The sequence below is a fragment of the Pongo pygmaeus genome, chromosome 7, assembly GCF_028885625.2.
Source record: "Pongo pygmaeus isolate AG05252 chromosome 7, NHGRI_mPonPyg2-v2.0_pri, whole genome shotgun sequence".
Lineage (NCBI taxonomy): Eukaryota > Metazoa > Chordata > Mammalia > Primates > Hominidae > Pongo > Pongo pygmaeus.
In genome coordinates, this window is record NC_072380.2 from 56126362 (window position 1) to 56152014 (window position 25653).

The window sequence follows — 25653 nt, forward strand, 5'->3', positions numbered from 1 at the left end:
TTTTTGAGACAGGGTCTTATTCTGTCACCTAGGCTGGAGTGGAGTGGTGCAATCATGGCTCACTGCAGCCTCCACCTCTCAGGCTCAAGCATCCTCCTGCCTCAGCCTCCCACATAGCTGGGATTGCAGGCATGTGCCACCATGTCTGGCTAACTTTTTTTTTTGTAGCAGGGAGAGACAGGGTCTCACTGTGTTGCCCAGGCTGGTGTCAAACTCCTGGGCTCAAGCAATCCTCCTTCCTTAGCCTCCTCCCAAAGTGCTGAAATTATAGGTGTGAGCCACCATGCCCTACTCAAAGTTTTATTATTACACAAATCAGCCTCCCACCAAATTCCAAGCTTAGGGTTTTTCAAGAATAGTTTGGCAGGCAGGGGGCTAGGGAATTGGTGATGCTGATTGGTTGGAAATGCAATTATAGGGGTGTAGAAAATGGTCCTCATGAGCTAAGTCCACTTTGGGTGGGGGCCACAGAGGAGTTGCTGGTCTGGGTGGGGCCATCTGGTCATCCTAAATGCAAATGCCTGAAAAAACATCTCAAAAGGTCAATCTTAGGTTCTACAATAGTGATGTTATTTATGGGAGTAATTGGGGAAGTTGCAAATGTTGTGAGCTCCAGAGCAAATAGCTTTGGGAAGGGTTATTACCATTGAAATTATAAACTAAATTTCTCCCAAAGTTAGCTTGGTTCACACACAGAAATGATCAAGGACAGTTTGGAGATGAAAGGCAAGATGAAGTTGGTTAGGTCAGACCTCTTTCACTGTTATAATTTTCTCACTATTATGATTTTTGCAAAGGTAATTTAAACACTAGCACTCAGATCTTGTTTCCTAAACACCATTCCCCATTCGAAGGAACCAGAGCTACTTGGAGAAGTGACTAGTTTTGTTAGCAGCTGCAAACCTGTACAGGTCTACAGCAACCTCAATTCTTGCCTCCTCAGAAGAAAGAATTTGACCAAGGGGCATAGGGCAGAATGAAACACCAAGGCAAGTTTTAGAGCAGGAATGAAAGTTCACTAACAAGTTTAGAGGGAAAAAAGGAAGTAAAGTACACCTGGAAGATGGCCAAGCCAGCAACTTGAGAGATTGAAGTGCACTGTTTGACCTTTGACTTGGGGTCTTATACGTTGGCATGCTTCTGGGGTCTTGCAATCCTTCTTCCCTGATTCTTCTTTGAGGTGGCTGTCCATAGGCATAGTGGACTGCCAGCACTTGAAAGGGGCTGTATGCCCAGTGTGTTTACCAAAATTGTGCACATGCTCACTTGAGGGGTTTTTCCCTTACCAGTTGAGTGTTCCTAGAGGAAGGTCATATACCAGTTAAACTGTGCCATTTGCCTCTTAGTGTGCATGCTTGAGACCACTCAACCAACTCCTGAGATCCTATTGCGAAGCTGCTGATCACCAACTTTAAGTGTTTCTATCTATTGGGAGACTGCCTTTTCCTGATGCCAGCTGCAACCAATTATTATTTTAGAGAAGCAGGTTAATAACCACCTGACCATCACCTGATGGTTGTCTGACATTCTTGGTTGGGGGGCAGTAGGGGCTCTCCTGCCCTGCTTATGTGTTCCTGACTACCTACATAACAGTTTTAAGTCTAGAGCAGAGAAAGACTAAGATGAGCCTGGAACATATTTCTTATGCCAGAAAGCTAGAAAGCATTCAAACACACACACACACAGACATATTCACACACACACACATACACAGATATGCACCAATAAGGTAGCTTGAAGGAGGAACTGCTGACAAATTTGGGATAATTTGACCCTCAAAAGAAATAATGATAGTAATAGATTATAACTCCCTACCCACCAAATATCCATCAGTGCATAGTGATGCTGAGAGAGAATGAGAGATCTTCTTTATGTCCACTAATAAATACAGATGAAATGATAAAATTTGAAAACCACCATTTTTGCAAGGCCCATATAATCTCTGTATAATATCTGATTCAGGCAAGGATCAGTAATGGGTACTAAAACTTCTGGATGAAAGGTTTTTGGGGAATAGGATATTCACACAGTCTAGGATTAAAAGAGACAAAAGATATGTAGCAACCAAATGCAATGTATGACACTTAGTTAGATTCTAGGTTACATAAAAGCTGTAATAAATGTTTGGGGGACATTTGGAGAAATTTAAATATGGACAGCATCTATGTGATATTATTAATTGATACTAATTCTCTCAGGTGTGATAATGGTACTGAGAATGATTTAAGAGTTCAACACTAAAGCTACAGGGCTGAAATACTTTTTTTTTTTTTTTTTGAGACTGAGTCTTGCTCTGTTGCCCAGGCTGGAATGCAGTGGCACAATCTCGGCTCACTGCAACCTCCGCCTTCCTGGTTCAAGCAATTCTCCTGTCTCAGCCCCCTGAGTAGCCAGGACTACCGGCACACACCACCACACCCCGCTAATTTTTCTATGTTTAGTAGAGACGGGTTTCACCATATTGGTCAGGATGGTCTTGAACACCTGACCTTAGGTGATCCACCTGCTTCGGCCTCCTAAACTGCTGGGGCTGAATATCTTGATGTCTGAAACTGACTTCCAAATGTCTCAGTAAATAATTGATTAATCTAGCTGAAGGATCTTTGGGAACTCATGATAATATTCTTACTTTTTTTCCGTAGGTTTGAATTTTTTTCAAAAAAAAACAGGAAACAAAAATCTTTTACTTCTTCAAATCAATGAATCCATTAACTTACTAAATAATCTTTCATAACTATTTGTGTGGTTTCTCCTTAACAAGGAGTCTCTGTCTCCAGGCTCACAACGATTAAGTGTAACCAAGTAAAAGAAGACTAACACTGGTTGGGCACAACCTGTAATCCCAGCACTTTGAGAGGCTAAGGCAGGAGGATTGCTTGAACCCAGGAGTCCAAGATCAGACTGGGCAACACAGTGAGACCCTGTCTCTGCCAAAAAAAAAAAAAAAAAAATTAGCCAAGTATGGTGGCACCCACCTGTGGTCCCAGCTACTTGGGAGGCTGAGATAGAAGAATCACTTGAGTCTGGGAGGTGGAGGTTGCAGTGAATTCTTGAGCCCAGGAGACGGAGGTTGCAGTGAGCTGTTATCATGCCACTGCACTTCAGCCTGGGTGAGATAGTGAGACCCTGTCTCAAACAGAAAACAAAAACAAAAAGACTAACACTAACCAAATAACCCAGAAATGTGGACCCACGATATGGTCATCATCTCCACCTCATTCTTTTTTTGGTTGGTGGAGATGTGTGTTTTTTTTTCACTTCACTTTTGAACTGTTTAGATCCAATTTAAGCACCCTTAAGGAACAAAATGTGCTGAAGTCCACTCTCCTCTTCAGTGACACTGTGTGTCATAATAAAGCAACACTTGTAAATTACAAATCTAGCCATGAAAATATTTAATTAACACAGTAACATATTAAGGAAATATCAGAGTATAAGTTCATATTGTTTTATTATGGCATGTATACAGACTGTCCCTGAGATGCACATTTTTCCAGGTATTCTTTTTATTTATTTATTTATTTATTTATTTATTTATTTATTTATTTATTTATTTTTTGAGACAGAGTCTTGCTCTGTTGGCCAGGCTGAAGTGCTGGAGTGCACCCTCTTGGCTCACTGCAACCTCCGTCTCCTGGGCTCAAGCAATTTTCCTGCCTCAGCCTCCCGAATAGCTGGAATTACAGGCATGTGCCACCACGCCCTGCTAATTTTTGTATTTTTAGCAGAGATGGGGTTTCTCTATGTTGGCCAGGCTGGTCTGAAACTCCTGACCTCAGGCAATCTGCCTGCATCAGCCTCCCAAAGTGCTGGATTACAGGCGTGAGCCACCGCACCCAGCCCCCAGGTATTATTTTGAAAAACTCTAAATGTGAGCCAAAGTAGCTATTATCATCTGATTTTTACCAAGCACGAAGCTTAGATGAGCAAGGTTCCCCAATCCCCTAGAGAGGCAAGCCAGATGGTCAGGGACGTAGCACCAGTCTGCAGAGTCCCAAGTCCAAGGTGCTCTCCAATTTCTGCCCAGCTTCCTTTATTCATTGAGTCCTGTGATTTGTACAACCAGGAAGTATTACCCACAAGAACGTCTTATCACTTGATATCTTGTGGAGATTGTTGACTTTATGGAGTTGATACTATATGGGGTTTCGATTTCTTTATTTTCTTATTCCTAAGGTTATCCTATGGTTAGGCTTGCATAATGCAATCTCCCAAAGAGGAATTTGAGACTCAAAAGGGTTAAAGGACTTTCTCAGGTGACCAAGTTTTCATGCCAAGATGAGGATTCTCAGACCAAAATTGAAAGGATAACTTCAATAAATCTCTTCTCCAGTCACCTCTCCAATGATAGCTTTCAGAAACTAGAGCCAAACATTCTTTGTCGTCTATTCTCAGAAAAGAACATATTGCTAAAACTCAATTTCTACATTTTTGTTTTGTTTAATTTTATACAGTTTTCTAATCGAAATTTATCTACACCCTATTTTGTAGTGTTTCACATCTTATTTGTGCATATTACAAAAGTAGGTAAAGTGTGAAAGAGAAAAAGGAAGCATCAAGACTATTTGAAAGGAAATACGCTTGTATAAACATCAGATCAGTGTTGAAAAGTCCAGATAATACATGCTAAAGTAATTCAGCTGTTAAAGAATTTCGTAGTTCCTTGGCCTAGAATGAATAAGTCAATGTCATTCTATTGCTGTCAGCTCTTTGAAATGTAACCACAGAGTGATATTAGGGGTGTGACGGCATTCTGTCATCAGCTCTTGTAAGGTTTGTCTATTCCTTTCTGTCCTCTAGAACAGGAAGGTTTGTTCCTCTTTTTTTTTTTTTTTTTTTTTTGAGACAGAGTTTCACTCTGTTGCCCAGGCTGGAGTATAGTGACACAATCTCAGCTCACCACAACCCCTGCCTCCTGGGTTCAAGCAATTCTCCTGCTTCAGCCTCCTGAGTAGCTGGGACTAAAGGCATGGACCACCACACCTAGCTAATTTTTGTATTTTTAGTAGAGACGGGGTTTCACCACATTGGCTTTGAACTCCTGACCTCAGGTGATCCGCCTGCCTTGGCCTCTAAAAGTGCTGTGGTTAAAGGTGTGAGCCACCGTGCCCCTGGCCGAACAGTTTGCTCTATGAAAAGCAGTACCCATATGCCCGTCTCACCACCTAGGAAGGTGTGATTTACCCTCATTCCAAGAAGTTCTGACCTGGATGCCACCATTTCATTACTGAAAGCTTGCTGCACTAGCCCTATGTGCCTAGCAAAACCTTGCACTCTTGCCGAACATATACTATTTTATCCCTTATAGCCTCCATTGCCACCTCCATTCACTCTTCTCCATTATTGCCAACAGCATACTAACATGTTCTGGAATTTCTTCTCATTAGAAGGAAACTTTCTTCCTGAATTTACATTTTCCATTTGCTACCCACCTATGCTCTCTGGAATTCCTTTGGTCCTTCTTTCTATACTCAACTGTATTATGTGTTAGTTAGGGGTCTCCAAAACCATGTATATTTACTGAGGGAGAAAATGAGATTTATTATTAAAAATGGCTCACTTCATTATGAAGCCTGACAAGACCCAAGATCTTCAGAGTGAGTAGGCGAGCTGGAGGCTAGAGACCCAGGAGAGCTGATGGTGTAGTTTCAGTCCAGAGCCCAGCAGGCTCAAGACCCCAGGTAAAGCCATTGTTTCAGTTTGAATCCTAGAGTAGGATAAAGCCAATGCCCTATCCCAAAGACAATCAGGCAGAAGGAAGTTTCCCTTACTTGGAAGAGGGTCAGCTTTTTTTTTCTATTCAGGCTTTCACTGATTACATGAGGCCCAGCTCCTTAGGGAGACAGTCTGCCTTAGTCCATCTGCTGGTTGAAATGTTAATGTCCTCCAAAAACACCCTCATGTAAACATCCAGAATACTGTTCTACCAAATATCCAAGCACCTCATGGTCCAAATTGACACATACAATTAATCATCACACCAACCTTTAAATTTGGGGGTTTGGGGCTTTCTACTATAATCTCTCCTCTCTCTACACTCTCCTCCTAGGCCCTTCCATCAGTTCTTATGGAAGTAATCTACCTAGCTTAGACATCTACTCCAGAACTGTCTAAGTGCTAAGCATATATGTTACTTAAATTTTTGACTAGGTACACTTTAAAAACTAAAAAGGAAAGTGAAATTATACTTAATTATATATATTATTTAACATAATACATCAAAAATATCATTTCAACATTAGTCAATAAAAAAAATTAATGAACTCATGCTTGTAATCCCAGCATTTTGGGAGGCCAAGGCTGGTGGATTGCCTGAGCTCAGGAGTTCGAAACCAGCCTGGGCAACATGGTGAAACCCCGTCTCTATTAAAAATACAAAAAATTAGCTGGCCATGGTGGTGGGTGCCTGTAATCCCAGCAACTCAGGAGGCTGAGGCAGGAGAATCACTTGAACCCAGGAAATGAAGGTTGCAGTGAGCTGAGATCACGCCACTGCACTCCAGCCTGGGTGACAGAGTGAGACTCTGTCTCAAAAAAAAAAATAAAAATTAATGAGTGTTTCAGTTATCAATTTATTGTCTTTCACGTCTAATTTTACCCTGCATTACCAGCTCTGTGATAATGAAGCTTTAAGCATTTCTTTTTTGCAGCAAGCATAATGTTAAGCTTTCTTCAGTGGAAGGTCATTGCCGGAGAAAGGAACTTCTCTTCCTGGTTCCTGAATGCTGTGTTTTTGTTTTATTCTTGTTCCTGCTGGGCTGCTCTCAGTAGCCACATGTGGCCATGTATGGAGACATCCAGGCACTCCGGCCTAGCAGCACACTCAAAGTATGCAGTCTCTCAGCAAGCTGACAATCCTAGTCCCAACCCAGTGACCACCTCACTGCCCCTCCCAAAACAAACCCCACATAATCCAGGCCTCATGCCACCCTATTGGCAAGCAGATGCCCCAACTCCCTCTGCATACCTGCCCACCAGCCTTAGTCTGCCTGCACCCCAAAGAGTGTTTCCCATGGCCTCCTGACATGGACACTGTCCACTCTGGGCTATGCATCTGTCAGCCAGAGTTGTTCCCAATGCTTTGAGTCCCTCTGCACACCTGTAGTCTTGCACACCAGTCTTAGCCCACCTTTACCCTGTTTCTTGCTTGTCTAGTAACTGTGGACCAGCTCAGACCTGGACAACCCAGCAAACTTCTCTGTCATCCACTGGGTTGCAACCGTATCTTCTCCAGTGACCTGAATCCCTTTGGAACGGAGGCTGACACCCAAGTTTGTCCCTCATTAGAAACTTCCTTAGCCTTGGGATATTGTTTAGAGTTATCTTTTACATCTTTATAGTTGCCCCATTATACTTAATAATTCTTTACAGTAAACTTTCCCTGTTCAAATTACTGTGTGATTTGTCTCCTGGTTGGCTCTTAACTGATACTATCATATGTCTTTTATCTTCTTTGTTCTTACAAAGGTTCCAAATCTGTGTATATTTTATTCTGACAGCACATCTCAATTTAGGGTAGCCACATTGCAAGAGCTCAAAAGCCACATGAGGCTAGTGGCTACTATGCTGGCGGCACAGCTCTAGATCTACTGAATTAGATCCAATGACTTCAACTTAAATTGTTCACATGGAATTATGTAGTATTTCCCTGTCCCAACTTCCCTGTCACATTTCTATCTCATCCAATGGTACCACCATCCACCAGATGCACAAACCAGAAACTTCATAGTCACATTAATTTCTGATTTTCTCTTTTTCTCTTCACCTCTAAGTTTTGTCAGTTTTAACTCCTAAGCAATCTTCACACCACAAAAAAACACTCCACTATACTATAAGCCTAAAACAAAATTCAAAATATGTATAATTTTAAAACAATCTGTATGCCCTTTCTTCCTAATCAAATTTTTTCTGCTTCTAAAAATGTATCAGGGTGGGCACGGTGGCTCATGCCTGTAATCCCAGCACTTTGGGAGGCCGAGGTTGGTGGATCACTTGAGCCTGGGCATTTGTGAACAGCCTGGGCAACATGGTGAAACCCTGTCTGTAAAAAAAAAAAAGAAACAAAAATTAGTTGGGTGTGATGGCACAATCCTGTGGCCCCAGCTACTCACTGAGGCGTGAGGATTGTTTGAGCCCAGGAGATGGAGGCTTCAGTAAGCAGTGATCTCACCAGTGCACTCCAGCGTGGGCAACAAAGCGAGCAAGATCCTGTCTCAAAAAAGAAAAAAAAAAAGAGTGGCCAGGCGCGGTGGCTCACATCTGTAATCTCAGCACTTTGGGAGGCCCAGGCAAGTGGATTACCTGAGGTCAGGCATTCGAAACCAGCCTGGCCAACAAGGTGAAACCCCATCTCTATTAAAAATACAAAAATTAGCCTGGCGTGCTGGTACATGCCTGTAGTCCCAGTTACTCGGGAGGCTGAGGCAGGAGAATAGTTTGAACCCAGGAGGCGGAGGTTGCAGTAAGCTGAGATTGCACCACTGCACTCCAGACTGGGTGACAGAGCAAGACTCCGTCTCAAAAAAAAAAAAAAAAAAAAAAAAAACAAGAAAACCCACCAAAAATGTATAAACAATTTGTGTTAATAAGAATATGGCAAAACAGGCATGTTCATACACTATTGGTAGAAATGTAGAGTATATGATCTTTTGGAAAAAAATTGGTAATTTAAATCAAGAATTTTTAGTGTATTCATAACTTTATATCTTATTGATAGACACGCTGCCTGAGAAAATATTAAGAGATTCTGTCAAAGATTATTCAAAAGGATGTTAATTACAGTGTATTTATAACAGAAAAAAGCTCTAGAAACAACAAAAGTGATAATGACAAGAAAAGGGTTGAAACAACTTATGTATATCAAAATGATATAATTTTTGAAAGACATTAAATGCCATATTTCCAAACTACTTATTAAACTGTATATATATAGATATATAGATTATTAAATTGTATCTACACAGAAATTTTAATAAGCAATATAGTATATATGCCTAGAAAAAAAAGATTGTAAAGAAATATATCAAAAAAGCTGGGTGCAGTGGCTCACACCTGTAATCTCAGCACTTTGGGAGGCCAAGGCAGGTGGATCACCCGAGGTCTGGAGTTCGAGACCAACCTGGCCAACATGAAGGAATTCCATCTCTACTAAAAATACAAAGTTAGTAGACATGGTGGTGCATGCCTGTAGTCCCAGCTACACAGGAGGCTGAGGCAGGAGAATCACTTGAACCTGGGAGGTGGAGGTTGCAGTGGGTCAAGATCGCACCACTGCACTCCAGCCTGGGCTACAGAGTGAGACTCTGTCTCAAAAATTAATAATAATAATAATAATTAAAGAAAGAAATAATGGGCCTGGTGCAGTGGCTCATGCCTGTAATCTCAGCACTTTGGGAGGCCAAGGCGTGGGGATCATGAGGTCAGGAGATCGAGACCTTCCTGGCTAACATGGTGAAACCTGTCTCTACTAAAATACAAAAAAATTAGCCGGGTGTGGTGGCAGTCGCCTGTAGTCCCAGCTACTCTGGAGGCTGAGGCAGAGGAATGGCATGAACCCAGGAGGCGGAGCTTGCAGTGAGCCTAGATTGCACCACTGCACTCCAACCTGGGCGACAGAGCAACACTCCATCTCAAAAACAAAAACAAAAAGAAAATAAAAGAAAAGAAATAATGAATTAATGAAAGCAAAGTACTTGCAATGACCTGCAGAACCCTATGTGACCCCCTTCAGCCATGTGCTCTCTGTTCATTAATCATGCATGCTCTCTCCTGCTCTTGGCCTTTCTGCCTGGAGCATCCTCCCCCTAAATATCTGCAAGACACTCTCCTTCACCTCTTTCAAGCATTCTCTCAGTTTTTGACTGTCTGCTTTGGTCTGCGGAAACTCTGAAAATAACACTTTAAACTGAAACACAAAATCATAGTTGAGACTTAGATAGCTGAGAGTTTACATTATCAATTAAACTTGATAATTACAAAGCACTGCATCCTTTCATTTTTTTAAATTTAATAGCACACTGCCTTCTTTGCCTTTGCCAACTTTCTGCGTTTTAAATATGCACCTGCTAAATATTTCACAGTTCCTCTAATTTTTAACCATTACTTGCATTTTAACCAAGTATCATAATGCGTGAAAAAGTACGACGCAAGCCCTTGGAATATTTTTATTGTGTTTGTGACATGTATTTGACCATTCTTAACCCTCGAGTATTTCAACTGCAAGCCCTTCTTTGTGACTATAATTAGTTCAGGTTCAAGATCCCTAGGCATTTGGCCAGGAGATTATTCTAAATCAAATTTGCTTAATTAAATTAATAGTATACTTGTGGAGCACCTATCACATCCAAGAAGCAGTGCTACAGGAAGACAAAAAGTGTTCTAAGTATATCTTGGCCGTGCTAACAGTGATAGTGCTTTACAATAATTTTTAGTGTAGGGCTACAAACCCTTGCCTATTTTTACATTTCAGGAAGTTTTATTTCATTCGGCAAATGCTTCTTTCACTCCTATGTCACAGAAGTATGTATTCATGAATGGAAATCCAAGGTGACTTTTTTTTCTGGGCCCTGAAAAGAGCATGAGAGAAAAGCGTGCATAAAAGTAACATGGTATTTGAATACAGAAACCATACCATGAAAAGCTAAACCCTGTGACTCACCTCTTGCAGCTTCAAAGTAATCTACTGATGCGAGTCACTTTTCCTTCACCGCAAAGCATTAACCATCTCTTTTCATTAACTGGTTCTTACCATCCAGATATTTCCAGGAATATGACCTAGACAGATCATATCTAGGATCCTGTTTATTCTGATGCATTTTCTTATATAGGCTGTGTCACAAATTTTCATTTATAGTCTAGAAATAAATGCTCCTGTCAATAGGGGGTTAAAAAAAAAGATTCTCTATTTCCACAGTCAATCATGAAAATGTTCATCGGATTGGTTCCTCATAAGAAATGTAGACTTCTTTTCCTTCTCTCCTTCCTTCCTTCTCTCCTTCCTTCCTTCCTTCCTTCCTTCCTTCCTTCCTTCCCTCCCTCCCTTCCTTCCTTTTTTTCCTTTCATTATTTTGAGGCAGGGTCTTGCTCTGTCACCCACATTGGAGTGCAGTGACACAATCATGGCTTGCTGCTGCCTTGACCTCCCAAGCTCAGCTTCCTCCCACCTCAGCTTCCTGAGGAGCTGAGACTACAGGTGCACACTACCGTGTCCAACTAATTTTGTATTTTTGGTAGAAACAAGGTGTTGATATGTTGCCCAGGCTGGTCTCAAACTCCTGGGCTCAAGTGATCCTCCTGCCTTGGCCTCCAAAATTGCTGGGAATACAGGCATGAGCCACTCTTCCTGGCCAAGAAATAAAAATTTCATTGGAAAGTAGCTCTAATATTTATTTGACCCATGAAGAAACTACACAGAAATGCAGACTGTATATAATTTTTATTGACTGTTTTTCATGCATTGGCTGCTCAGAGGAGCCATAGTGGCTGCACAGTCATCTAAGGATCTCTATCTGCTCGTTAGGCTTCATCACTTATTTCCTGAACCACTGCTCCCCTGCCTGCAACCATTCCTTCTTCTAAGCTACTTTCATGCAGCTAACAAAATTATTCCCTATAATAAGCAATCTCCTGTGTGTTTTGGGGGTGGTGGGGTGTGGAGAGGCGAACAAGTCCTTCATTGCCTATAGAATAAAATTTCAAACTCTGCTATCTGCTTGTCTGCCTCCCTCCCTCTCTCTATTCCTTTTTCCTTCCTTCCTTCTTCAGTCTAAAAGACATTAGGTCTTATAAGGAGGAGAGAGTAGTGCTGTGATCACTTTCTCCCCATCACCCAAAATAGTGTATACTAAATCTAATCATGAGGAAACAATAGAAAGAGAAACATTCTAAAACATTTCAAAAAATGATTGAACAGTTATTTTCAAAAGCATCAAGCCAGGAAAGCCAAGGAAAGATTGAGGTTCTATTCAGGTAAGAGGTACCTAAAGAGACATGACAACCTGATGCAACACTTTATCCTGAATAGGATTCTTTTGTTATAAAAGATGTTATTGGGATAACTGATGGAATCCGAATGACAATTATGGATTAGATAGCAGTAATGTGTCAGTATCCATTTTTTTGAGTTTTGATGGCTGCATTGTGTTTATGAGGGAGAATATCCTTATTTTTTGGAAATACTAAAGTATTTTAAAATACTAAAGTGAAATGAACCCTTCCTGGTTAAGGCCCTTCATTAGTTTATCTTACAGTCTCATCTTCAATAGCATCTCCACAACCCCATCCTCCACCCATATTAGACCTTTCCCACAATCATAGCATGTCCATCTCTGGGTCTAGGGCTTGCTTATGTTATGCTGTATGTATATGTGTATGTACACAGATATATGTATATATCATTTTATTTTTATTTATTTATTGAGATAGAGTTTTGCTCTTGTTGCCCAGGTTGGAGTGCAATGGCATGATCTCAGCTCACTGCAGCCTCTGTCTCCCGGATTCAAGTAATTCTCCTGCCTCAGCCTCCTGAGTAGCTGGGATTACAGTCATGCGCCACCAAGCCTGGCTAATTTTGTATTTTTAGTAGAGATGGAGTTTCTCCATGTTGGTCAGGCTGGTCTTGAACTCCTGACCTCAGGTGATCCGACCGCCTCGGCCTCGGCCTCCCAAGATACTGGGATTACAGGTGTGAGCCACCATGCCCGGCCATATGTATGTATATATACAAAGCCTTACAGCTCCATTTTTGCCAGTTAAAATGCTTGAGTTTAAGAAACATCATTGTGGGGCATGATGTCATGTAATCTCAGCACTTTGGGAGATCAAGGCAGGAGGATTGCTTGAGCCCAGAAGTTCCAGGCCAGCCTGGGCAACATAGTGAGACCTCATCTCTCAAAAAATAAAATTAGCTGGGCATGGTGGCATGCGCCTATAATCTGAGCTACTCAGGAGGAGGGGTGGGAGGATCGCCTGAGCCCAGGAGGCGGAGGTTGCAGTAAGCCTTTGTGTCTCCAAAAAGAGGATCACCATAACACTTCAATACTTGAGTATAAGTATGCTAGAAACATCATAAAACTTAAAATTTTACATAAAATTAAATCTGACTTCGACTCTCCCTTCTTAATTTGGCATAAAAATGTGATCTCAGTCTCAAGTATATGGAAGTGGGTGGCTTACCCATTCCCCAGAAAATAGGAAACTTTCTCTCATCTTCAATTCATCACAGTGGCTGCTGAGATGCTCAATGCCAAAGTCCAGATTACATTTAAAGGCAGAAAGCTCCATCCCTTCTGTGACATTTATTGGTACAAGGATCTTATGCTATTGTTCCTAGGGCTGTGGTAGGGGGTGCCACAGGGATAGTCGCAAGCACTTGCAGAAAGCCCTTAACTGCCCTTTCCCCGATAATTTCTCCAGTCTTATCATCTCCTCTAGGATTAAGCCATTTCCTCTTTCCACTTTCTAAGATGGATCCAGGTGGAAATATCTTCTACATAACTGGGAGCTTCCATTTTTAGCCCGGAAGAATGAAAATTATTGATAACCATCAGATGAAAGGGAACCCAAAGTCGTGACATTAAGATTTTTCTACCTTCTTGAAATGCCGGGAGGAAATATTCATTTAAGCTGCCTGTGTATTTGAGTATAAAACAGCAATATTCTGAATAACACCACCATGCTGCTCAACTCTAATATAGGGATTGGCAATGTTTTAAAATTTTAAATTGGTGGCTGGGTGCAGTGGCTTACACCTGTAACCCCAGAATCTGGGATGCGAAGGAGGGTGGATCACATGATCTCAGGAATGCAAGGCCAGCCTGGGCAACATGGTGAAACCATGTCTCTGCAAAAAATACAAAAATTAGCCAAGCATGGTGGTGTGCACCTGTAGTCCCAGCTACTTGGGGGGTTGAGGTGGGAGGATCGCTTGAGTCCGGGAGGTGGAGGCTGCAGTGAGAAGTGTTCGCACCATTGCACTCCAGCATAGGCAACAGAATGAGACCCTGTTTAAAAAAAAAAAAAAATTAGGGCTGGGCGCGGTGGCTCACTCCTGTAATCCCAGCACTTTGGGAGGCTGAGGCGGGTGGATCACATGGGATCGGGAGTTCGAGACCAGCCTGACCAACATGGAGAAACCCCATCTCTACTAAAAATACAAAATTAGCTGGGCATGGTGGCGCATGCCTGTAATCCCAGCTACTCAGGAGGCTGAGGCAGGAGAATCGCTTGATCCAGGGAGGCACAGGTTGTGGTGAGCCAAGATTGAGCCACTGCACTCCAGCCTGGGCAACAAGAGCAAAATTCCGTCTCAAAAAAAAAAAAAAATTAAATTGGTCAAGGCCTAGGTAATAAATGTTTTAGGCTTTCCAGGCTATGCGGTTTCTGTCGCAAGTACTCAGCATTATCGTTACAACATGACAGCAGACAGACAAGATGTAAACAAATGAGCATGGCTGTGCTGCAGTGACACTTTGTGGATATAGAAACATGAATTTAATAGAATATGCATGTGTTGCTATGTATCATTCTTATGTTGAGTTTCTCCCCATCTTAAGATGTAACTTCATTCTTAGCTCGTGGGCTATACAAAAATAAGTCATGGGCTGGATCTGGCCTTTGGACTGAAGTCTGCTGATTTCTGCTCTGAGACAATCAAATAAGAGCTTTAACATGAATGTTTCCGGAATTCGGAATTATCTCCACCCATAAATAGCATATTTTGTGCATTTATCATAGTTCTTACCACTTTCTGTCAAGAATCATTGTTCCCTGTGCATTTACAATCCAGACGATTGTGCCCTGAGAGATAGAAATGTGGTATGTGTTTCCTTTGAGCACCTACAGAGCCTAGGTGTCCAAACTATTTTGACTTAATGAAACTGTGTGGTGGAGAGAAGAGACGGAGGTTGACTAAGTAAGAGAAATTATGGAGTATCATCTATACAAGGCTGGCTGTGTTCCCTTAGAGGACTATGAGTTTTGTTATAGATGGCTTGTAATTTATGTGGTGTTCTCATTTTCTTCTTCTCCTTAATTATCTTTGTTTACTTGTTGAATTGCCTCCAAGACAATTATTTGAGGTCCAGGTCTGTATAAATAACTCTGCATTGCTGAGTCTATCACAGGAAAACCAAGGTTTCTGAAAGATTAGTTTTCTATTTATGATTTTATTCATCTTTAAGATGGTTAGAAAAACTGGAAATTTAATTTTTGCATGTATTTTTAAAGATGAAAAATCTTTAAGCTATTTTCTTTATGTATGATTCATTTGGAACATGTGTAAATATGGCTCTTAGAAAATTAACATAATCCTTTATTTTGTTTTAGTTATACTTTATGCTTTCATGTTTTATATTTCACTAACTCTGCACAATAATCCTGTGAAGTAGGTAGGACAGGAGTGGAGTCAAGACTCTTTCAGGTAAAAGTGACTAAAAAATAAAATAAAAACAACCCAAAGTAGTTTAAGCTCAAAGAAGGTAATATTTTAGCTCAGGTACTTGAAAAATGAAGGGATGGATCTTTCTCCCATCTATGGCTGAATCCAAGGACTCAAATGATCGCATCAGCGTCCTCTGGTCTGTTCAATTCTGTCTTCTTGTGTGTGTTGCTCTCATTGTAGGAAGACTTCTTCCAAGTTGCTGGGGAGATGGCCACTAGTAGCTTTGATTGTATATCATCCCAGCACAAAGACACCAAATGCAAGAGACAGCATTTTCCACCAGCTCTAGCTGGAAAATTCTTAGAGGAGGACTGTAGTTATCAGCCCAACCAGGACCACTTGATGGGAGAAGAGTGGTTATCCAGAAAGGGATGCGGAGCAGATAATCAATGTTCTCTGAAGAGGTTATAATGACCATCTACATGCATATGGGAAAGGGAGGCAGAGAAATGAAGTAATTTTTCCAAGGTCAAACTGTTTGTTGGTGGCAGAGGTAAACCAAAAACCGAGGCCTCCTCACTCAGACCTCTGCTCTTGCCTGAATAACCATGTTATTTCGCCACTTCAAAATAAAAGTGAGACCTACCAGTTTTCATAAACACTGTAATGTCATTCTGTTACATCTATTTCTTTGCCTTCTGTATATACATCAATAGCCTCACATTCAAAGAACCAAATAATTATACCCAACTTATTCACCTCAGTATTTGTGAATAACTCTGGCCTATAAAAAAGTCTAACGGTTTTCTGTTTTTGTTTTGCTCTTACACTTTATGGGCATTTTATACCAGCATTTTTAGGTGTTTTTAACAGGTGGATCTTCAGAAAGAATGTAAAAGTTTGAATAAACATACATTGGCAAGCAATTATTCCTCTTCCCTTAGTATATTCTACTCCTTAATTTTTTGTGTGTGATGGGCATAAACATAATTAAGTGATTTATTGCAAAAATTGCTAATCTTTCTGTAAGCAGGCAAGAGCCTGGTTTGTTGGAAAGAGGACTTGACCAAGTGCTAACCAATGTGGATTTGCGAATTATTAAGTTTACAAAAACTTTTTAAAAACTGTTTTAAAAAAATGCTTAGTTTTACAAAACTGTCTGGCTTTGTCAATTTCTAGTTAGTTGTGTGGCTGCCAGCAAATGGCTTAAACTTTGAACCTTAGTAGTATCATCACTTGCAAAAGAGGAGTGGTTTTATCACCCTATTTTGAGCATAGTATAGGCTGAAATCTTTTGTAAGCTACAAAATGGCATATAAATGACAGTTTTACTGACAGAGCAGGAGCACCGTCATCTCGGACAAACACTGCCACTTTTAATTTCCAGCTCCCTTTCTAGCCTCATGAATCTCAAGGAAATCACTTCTCTTCTAATTACAAGCAGATAGAAAGAGCAGTCAGTAAAACACAGATAAGACAGCTCAGGCACAGTGTGAAGTAGGGGGAAAGTCTCTTGGGTAACTACCAAACCTCACCCTCATACAATGGGCCCCAGTGAAACAGTGGGCCTTAATAAGCACATTCCTTTCCCTTCAGGTGTACTAAGATAGGGAAGCTAAAAGCAGACTTTTAGCTGCTGGTATGCCTGCAGCTGCAGAAAGATGTATGGCAATAGACACACAACTCTCCCTCCCAGATAAGCACAGCAAAGAGACACAGAAGCAGTCCAAGCCTCTGTTAAACTCTCCCACCCTGAATCCTTAAAAACTCTTAGTCTGTAAGAGAGTGTGGCTCTGACCTAACTTGGCCAGCCACCAGTCTCAGCTTTATTTAAAATAAACCTGTCCCTGTTGACTATAAAACCACCCTTCGCGCTTCTCTCCTCTATTTAATTCTTACATCTACGTTTGTTTGAAATCCAGTTTTTCCTATGACCTCAACAAAATAAATAGAGGTGAAGGGGTGGGTCGCCCCTCCACACCTGTGGGTGTTTCTCGTTAGGTGGAACGAGAGACTTGGAAAAGAAAAAGACACAGAGACAAAGTATAGAGAAAGAAATAAGGGGACCCAGGGGACCAGCATTCAGCATATGGAGGATCCCTCTGGCTTCTGAGTTCCCTTAGTATTTATTGATTATTTGTCGCTGTTTCTCAGAGAGGGGGATGTGTCATGGTCAAAAGACAATAGTGGGGAGAGGGTCAGCAGACAAACACATGAACAAAGGTCTTTGCATCATAGACAAGGTAAAGAATCAAGTGCTGTGCTTTAGATATGCATACACATAAACATCTCAATGCTTTGCTAAGCAGTATTGCTGCCCGCATGTCTCACCTCTAGCCCTAAGGCGGTTTTTCCCTATCTCAGTAGATGGAACGTACAATCGGGTTTTATACCAAGACATTCCATTGTCCAGGGACAGGCAGGAGACAGATGCCTTCCTCTTGTCTCAACTGCAAGAGGCATGCCTTCCTCTTATACTAATCCTCCTCAGCACAGACCCTTTACGGGTGTCGGGCTGGGGGACGGTCAGGTCTTTCCCTTCCCACGAGGCCATATTTCAGACTATCACATGGGGAGAAACCTTGGACAATACCTGGCTTTCCTAGGCAGAGATCCCTGTGGCCTTCGCAGTTTTTGTGTCCCTGGGTACTTGAGATTAGAGAGTGGTGATGACTCTTAAGGAGCATGCTGCCTTCAAGCATTTGTTTAACAAAGCACATCTTGCACAATCCTTAATCCATTTAACCCTGAGTATGACACAGCACATGTTTCAGAGAGCATGGGTTTGGGGGTAAGGTCACAGATTAACAGCATCTCGAGGCAGAAGAATTTTTCTTAGTACAGAACAAAATGGAGTCTCTTATGTCCACTTCTTTCTACACAGACATATTAACAACCTGATCTCTCTTGCTTTTCCCCACATTTCCCCCTTCATCTGGTGCCCAACGTGGAGGCTTTTCTCTAGGGTGAAGGTACGCTCGAGCGTGGTCATTGAGGACAAGTCGACGAGAGATCCCGAGTATGTCTACAGTCAGCCTTACATCTCTCATTCCACCTAACGAGAAACACCCACAGGTGTGGAGGGGCGACCCACCGCTTCACAGAGGCACATGTGAAAATTTAGCTTTAATAGGGTTTTTCTCTTGGAAGAATTGAGTCAATTTTCTTAAAGCAGAAAAACCTAGATGATGTTATGGGTTGAATGTTTTAAGTTCCTGGTACCTGTTTTATTTGTATGTTTTATACTGTGCCTGGTTTCTTGTGCCTTTGCAGTGCTGTCAAAAATTCTCTTTTTGAAACGTGGAGGCTGCAATGAGAAAAGCATTTCTAACTCGCAGTGCATTACAAATCTTCCTTTCGGAGATTATAGCTCTAGATCTTTTCCAACCTCAAGGTTCCCTCTACCACCAGCCGAACCCAGGAAACCACCCAGAGGTGCACAGCGCCTCCTCCTGGGAGAGTAGCAGAGTTAACCGGGAGTCCGCCGCGGAGCGCTGACCTCCAGTGCCGCGGTCTTCACTGTGCAGTCTCAGAAGCACCTCGGGCAGTTTCTGCACAAGTACCCACGCCAGGAAGTAGAGACTTGGCTGGCTCTATAGCCCCAAACTCGCTTGAGCTGAGGATAAGTCTGCAACACCGCGGAAGACAAGGGATGCTAATGAGACTGAACTTCCGAACCTCGCTCTATGGGTTGGGCTTCGCTTTCTCACTGCACCTTGCTCCTTAGAGTTGGCTCTATGGGCGGGACAATGCCAGGTGGGTGGGAACTCGCCCTATGGGCGGGACTTCCGCCTGTGGACGGGGCTCCATTCAGTGGGTGGAGCTACGGCTCCTGAGCGGAATCCTGACTGGTTCATTCTCCCCGGAACTTCCTAGACGGCGTACGTGCCAGATGGTGTCACCTGGAGCTTAAAAAGCTACACGCAAGTATTAAATTGCTGGTGAGAGTTTAATAAATTAAGTTTTCTGGAGGGCTGGCGTGAAGTTTGCAGGGGTCGGGGTTGGATTGGGCTGGTCTCATACCGCTGTGGCCTGTAGGCACGGTTCCATCGCGCTCTACCTCGGGCAGCCCTACTGGGTAGCAGGCCGGAAACCCCCGTGCTTGTTGGCCTTTCATCTCCTGACGCGGTCCCAGTTTCGGACTGTGTCTTTCATGATCAGTTTCTACGTGGTTTTCAGAGAATTTCCTTCCACTCGCACACCGCCACTGGTGTATTACTTTCTCCAGGAACCTTGCTCAGGTCTACAGCCCTAGTAAACCTCTCCTCCACTTGTAGACTGTCTGTTCCTGGTCCTTGTGTATATATTATAGGTAGTGTCATGTACAATATACCTATCAAGTCTGTGTATGTTTCGTATATATACTGTCATTATTTATGTTCCATATATATTTTTTGTGTATACCAGGTTTGTGACTACCACACCTGGCATATAGCAATTGATTAATATATACTAGATGAATGATTGGATTTTGGTTACTATTGTAATAATTTTATTTTAATTTTTATTTTTATTGAGACTGAGTCTCAGTCTGTCGCCCAGGCTGGTGTGCAGTGGCGCGGTCTCGGCTCACTGAAACCTCCGCCTCCTCGTGTCTCAGCCTCCCGAGTAGCTGGGATTACAGGCGCGCGTCACCACGCCCGGGTAATTTTTATTTTTTTCGTGGAAACGGGGTTTCATCATGTTGGCCAGGGTGGTCTCGAACTCCTGACCTCAAGTGATCCGTCCGCCTCGGCCTCCGAAAGTGCTGGGATTACAGGTATCAGCCACCGCTCCCGGCCTGGAATGATTTTAGATTACTTCATTTGAGGGGTTTTATTATGCATATTTTATTTCTTGCATCTTCTGTAATAACCATGTATTTTCTACTGCATTCTTTTTTAAGTAGGAGGAATACTGTTGGGGTTCAAAAGCATTGCTGTTTCGGTTAAGTAGTTCCTTAATTACTTAAAATGTAGTAAGGCTACATTGAAGGAAGATATAAATTTCAGTCAAGGCTACGACTGAGCAAAGGAAAAAAAGGAAGAATGTTCAAGGTGTCTGTGCAGGAGAACAGTTAGACCAGGCTGGCTAGAGCAGAGTTTATAGAGACGTAACAGGAGATATATGTGGCAGATTTAGGGTACATTCAGCGTGCCAGTAATATGCCAAGCCAAGGCACGTTGCCCCTTATACATTGGGAAAACTGTTGGTTTTTAACAATGGGAAGGTCGATCGCATAGCTTGGTGCCAGATAGCCACTGTGCAGATGGCTTAAGCCAGGGGTTGGCAGACTTTCTGTTAAAGGTCGGACACTAAATATTTCGGACTTTGTGGGTCATAGTTATAGCAGGAAAGCAGCCATATCAGCACATGATTGAATGGACATAACTGTATTCCAATTAAACTTTATTTTTTAATTAATTAATTTTTTTGAGACAGAGTCTTGCTCTGTCATTCAGGCTGGAGTGCACTGGTGCAGTCTTGGCTCACTGCAACCTCCGCCTTCTGGATTCAAGTGATTCTCCTTCCTCAGTCTCCCGAGTAGCTGGGATCACAGGCATGTGCCGCTACGCCCAGCTAATTTTTGTATTTGTAGTAGAAACAGGGTTTCACCATGGTGAGGCTGGTCTCTGCCTTCACCTCCCAAAGTGCTAGGATTATAGGTGTGAGCCACCGCGCCTGCACTTGGCTTCCAATTAAACTTTACTTACAAGGAGAGGTGCTTGGCCTGATTTGCTCCATGGGCATAGTTTGACAAACAGTGGTTTGAACAAATGGACCTAGGGACTTCAACAGGAACCCAGTCCTGAACTAAGCAATATTACACCATGTTTTTGTATAGCTTTTATATTTATACATGAAGTGCAATACAACATAACGTTAGCTCTGATCTAGTCTGCCTGGCTGTAAGTCCTGGCATCTCCTGGTTAATGACAGTGTGACATTGGGCAAATTAACTTCTCTTTGTGTCAGTTTTTTAATTTTAATCTTTAAAATGGGGATAATAGTACTTATTACAAAGGGTTGTTGTAAGGAGTAAATGAGTTAAAGCACATTAGTGTAGTGCTTGTACATACAATAAAAGCTCAATACATGTTAACTTAATATTTTAAAAATTATTCCTCATATACATTATTAAAGACAGATCTGAGAGATGTTTTAAGGTAGAATTTACTGGCCTAATTCATCTCTAGCTACGGAGGAAAGACAATATCCAACATTTCAAGGCAAGGGCCATTGACGTAGAGGTAATATGGAAGTCATAAAAGTAAATTAAGGGAGAGAGGGAGGTAGGAAATGGAGGATTAAGGACTGATTTGGATGGGATGCACAGGAGAGAAAGTGGGGAGAGTAAAAAGGAATAAAAAAGAAGTCAAGAAGGAGGCAGAATCAGTCTCTAAAGTATGATAGGAACCAGAATAGCATAGTAGTATATAGACTAACAGAAGGATGGGTGGTGAGGTACTGCTGAGAATAACAGTTATTGTGTTGATGATATTAGTGAATTCAACCAGCAGATATTAATTGGATGCCTCCTATGGGCCCATTACTGGGGATACAGGGAAGAATTAGCTACTCTGTACTCAAAGAGCAGAAAATCTACTAGGAGTGAAAGACATGGAAATAATATATGCACCAACTTTAAAAATAATCAAGAGTAAGATGGAATTTTTTAGATTTAATTGGTACCTTTAAAAAGTTAAAATTTACTTACGGTTCATAAATGTGGGCAATTTAATTGAATTTATTTTCTTTTCTAGACAATGGCCAAGAACAAATTAAGAGGGCCGAAGTCCAGGAATGTATTTCACATAGCCAGCCAAAAAAACTTTAAGGCTAAAAACAAAGCAAAACCAGTTACCACTAATCTTAAGAAGGTGAGTATTAATTAAGTACTCTGACTTTATTGTTTACAAGCAAAGTGTCATTTTAAGCTACGGAACAACTGTGGGCTCTGACTTTTTAAAAAGGTTCTTCATTTTTCCTAGAAAGGTAAGGATGGTTTCAAGCATTTGTCTAAAAAAATATAAAAAAAAGGAAGAAAAACAACCTCCCTTTCTTGAAAACAAATGTTGAAAAGAAATAAACATTTTAACTACAAATGTGTGAAGCTTCAATTTAATAATTTACTGAAGCATAGAACTCATTTAAAAACCATAGTATGGGAAACAGTTCTTATCTCTAAACTCAAATACAAGAATGTATTAATAGAGGCAAGACATGGGATGTCAGTGAGCACCCATTCTTTTTCTCCTCAGTAATTCTTGTCTCTTTGAAGACATCTGCAATTCAAACAAAAACTTGTAAAATGAAGATAAAAAATATTTATTGAAATGCACAATTTGAAAGGGGTTTCTTTCTTTTCTTTGTCTATATTTCAAAATACCTGAGAAATTTCTTCAAGATTAACTAGATTCTTTTAAGAAAAATTTTTAAGAAAATGTTTTCAAGTTTCAGTAGTAGATGGAGTCAGCTCTCCAGGACTCAGTTTAATTATAATAATCCTTAGAATTCTAACATTTCATCTTTCAACTTTCATGAGCTAGCTGAGTTAAGCTTTTTGGTTGAATAGTTTTATGATTTTATAAATGCTAGGAATGAAATTAAGCAGATGGTGGGGGTTTTGGGGATGACAGTTTATATAGGACAGTCTTCATAGTTGAAACATTGAAACCAAGACTAGAATGATAAAGAGCTAGCAATGCAAAGAGCCAGGAAGTGTTGGGAGTGGTGGGTTCGAGGCAAAGAAAAATAGCCAGTGCAGAGGCCCTGAGCTAGGGAAAAGCTAGGTGTATTTGAGGAAGATTATTTTATTTGGACAGGAGGTACTAGAACTTTTATATATGCCACCAGGTAGAATCTAAGAGAGAGATCTATGGGTAGGCAGCATAAAGTGCAAAGGAGGTAAGGGTTTTGAAGGAGAAATTGTTTGGCGGCAGCAGCAGTGAAGAACAAGAGCACCACCCCTACCTCTGTTACACTCAAAAGAGGAGGACTGCAAGGGAAGCTGTCATCAGGGGTCTTCCATTAAGACAAGAAGGTCCAGGAAGGATTCAGAGATGTACTGTTATGTTAGAAGGGACTAAAAGTATTTGATCCAGGTTTCTTGTATAGATGCGGGATGACAGCACTGTAGCCTAGAAAGATTTTGGTCACTATATGGATACAGGAAAAAAGCAACTCAGTTTCTCTTATTGTCACTCTCATATGGTCACTCAACACTTCTAATACTAGATTTGTGGGGTGGTTTCCCCCACACCTAACAATTCAGCAGATGAATCTTCAGCAGGCAGCAGCTGGGTGTCCTTTAATTGAAATCTGACACTGCTGACCTGGAGATAGCGTCAGATTCCTTGAGTCCTAAGCCTCTCCCCAACTTCCAGTGACAATCACAAGTCCCAGATGTTTTACCTGTGCTTCTCACCAACCAGCTATAAATAAAGGGTCCCATGACCCCCTCCTTGGGTTTGATTAATTTTCTAGAGCAGCTTGCAGAACCCAGGAAAATACTTTTACCAGTTTATTATAAAGGATATTACAAAGGAGACAGATGCGTAGCCAGATGGAAGAGGTGCAGAGAGCAAGGTACATGGGAAGGGGCATGGAGCTTCCCTGCTATCTCTGGGCATGCCACTTTCTAGGAGCCCTCATGTGTTCAGCTATCCAGAAGCTCTTTGAACCCAGTTCTTCTGTAGATTTATGGAGGCTTCATTATGTAGGCATAATTCATTAAATCATTGGCCATTAGTGATGGGCTTAACCTTTTTCCCGACTCCTCTCTCTGGAGCAGAAAGTCCTAATCCTCCAACCCTGGTTTTTATCTGACTAGCCCTCCTCCTGAGGCTATCTAGAGACTCCCAGCTGCCAGCCATCTCATTAGCATTAAAAAGACACTGTTATGCCTCTTAATACAGTGATTTAAAAAGCTGTATGACGGGAAATGAGGACAAAGACCAAATATATGTATATATCTTATTATGAATCACAGTATCACAGTCACATATCTTGGCCTTCTGTAACATAAGTGTGAGGCATATCCACATAAATCCCATTTTTTAAAAATCAAAACTTTTTGTCTGTAATTTCCCAATAAGACTATAAGAATTTTTGAGTGAATTATTCCTAATTTGTTGGTAAGAGTTTTTAGATTTTAGATTTAATGGGTTAAGGTTGAATATATCTTATCTTTAATGGTTATGAGATCATAGATTAATGCTTTTTTTTCTTTTTTAAAAGATAAACATTATGAATGAGGAAAAAGTTAACAGAGTAAATAAAGCTTTTGTAAATGTACAAAAGGAACTTGCACATTTCTCAAAAAGCACTTCACTTGAACCTCTGCAGAAAGAACTGGTAAGCAGAAATCATTTGCTTTTTTTTATGGCTAACAAATTGAGGCTAGTAAATTAAACTCCAAGTTTTCAAAGCCTGTAAGTTGAGTGTCTTTCTTGGTACTGGCTCTCTAGTACTAGGCTCTATAGTATAAATAGCATATTCAGACTCTAAAACATTGTCTGAATATACAGATTTATTGTTCTACTTCCAAAGATATGACTAGAAAAATTAAATTGAATAACAGCTTATATAAGTCATTTGTCTGCTATTGTTGTCTACGTTTTTAAATACAATACTTTCTCCTTTCAGATTCCTCAGCAGCGTCATGAAAGCAAACCTGTTAATGTTGACGAAGCTACAAGATTAATGGCTCTGTTGTAATATAGTGGTGATGCATCTAATTCTTCACAAAGACCAATAAATTAAATGTTTTATACAATTTTATTTTTAAAAATCTTGTTAATGTACAGGCATTGGCACATTTTGAAAACAAACTACATAAACATGTCTTTCCTATAACCTAGGAAAGTGGAATGTCAGAAGTCAACAAAATGTGATAAAGTGCTAAAACAGAAGGCACTTCACAAAATCTGTTCACTGAAACAGTTATATATCCTCGTTTACATCCTTCACTTTACAAGTGGCAGTGAATGTCTGTTTGGATAGAAGGACATACAGAAATACAGGCAGTTTAGTGGCAGTAAAAATATAAGACAAACAAGTAATGAGTCCTTGGCCAACTTGTTTTTGATGACTTGTAGTGTCCTTTAACTTTCCTCTTGTAAGAAGAAAAAACAGAAGGATTCACAATTAGAAGTTGAAATCCAGAATCTAGTTACTTTTGGGAGTGGGGAGGTTTGTGGATATTAAATCATTTATCCCCTAAAGCAATCAGAGCCCTTTGTTTTTATGGTTGAAGTTTTGTGAAGTAAAGAAAGTATTAAGGAAGAACACTT

General features: G+C 41.1%; 1 protein-coding gene across 3 annotated transcripts; it reads left to right on the top strand.

Moving 5' to 3' along the window:
* Positions 1-19197: 19197 nt before the first annotated feature.
* Positions 19198-25592, top strand: LOC129042551 (ribosomal biogenesis factor). 3 transcript variants are annotated; one of them, XM_054498745.2, is made up of 4 exons: positions 19198-19320; positions 22123-22239; positions 24599-24715; positions 25007-25585. In XM_054498745.2, exons 2-4 carry the CDS (start codon positions 22126-22128, stop codon positions 25076-25078), a joined length of 303 nt encoding a protein of 100 aa, XP_054354720.1. In that variant the 5' UTR covers positions 19198-19320; positions 22123-22125; the 3' UTR covers positions 25079-25585. The 3 variants fall into 3 exon arrangements, with proteins under 3 accessions (XP_054354720.1, XP_063524817.1, XP_063524816.1); XM_063668747.1 differs by lacking the exon at positions 19198-19320 and adding an exon at positions 19872-20023 and having other exon boundaries at positions 25007-25592; XM_063668746.1 differs by lacking the exon at positions 19198-19320 and adding an exon at positions 21737-22019 and having other exon boundaries at positions 25007-25592.
* Positions 25593-25653: the final 61 nt, after the last annotated feature.

Bases quoted from the DNA above. Each gene is read 5' to 3' on its own strand.
- LOC129042551 (XM_054498745.2), top strand. From the start codon at position 22,126: ATGGCCAAGAACAAATTAAGAGGGCCGAAGTCCAGGAATGTATTTCAC. The intron at 22,240-24,598 runs GTGAGTATTAAT...CTTTTTTAAAAG, and splicing joins TTACCACTAATCTTAAGAAG to ATAAACATTATGAATGAGGA. The intron at 24,716-25,006 runs GTAAGCAGAAAT...TTCTCCTTTCAG, and splicing joins AACCTCTGCAGAAAGAACTG to ATTCCTCAGCAGCGTCATGA.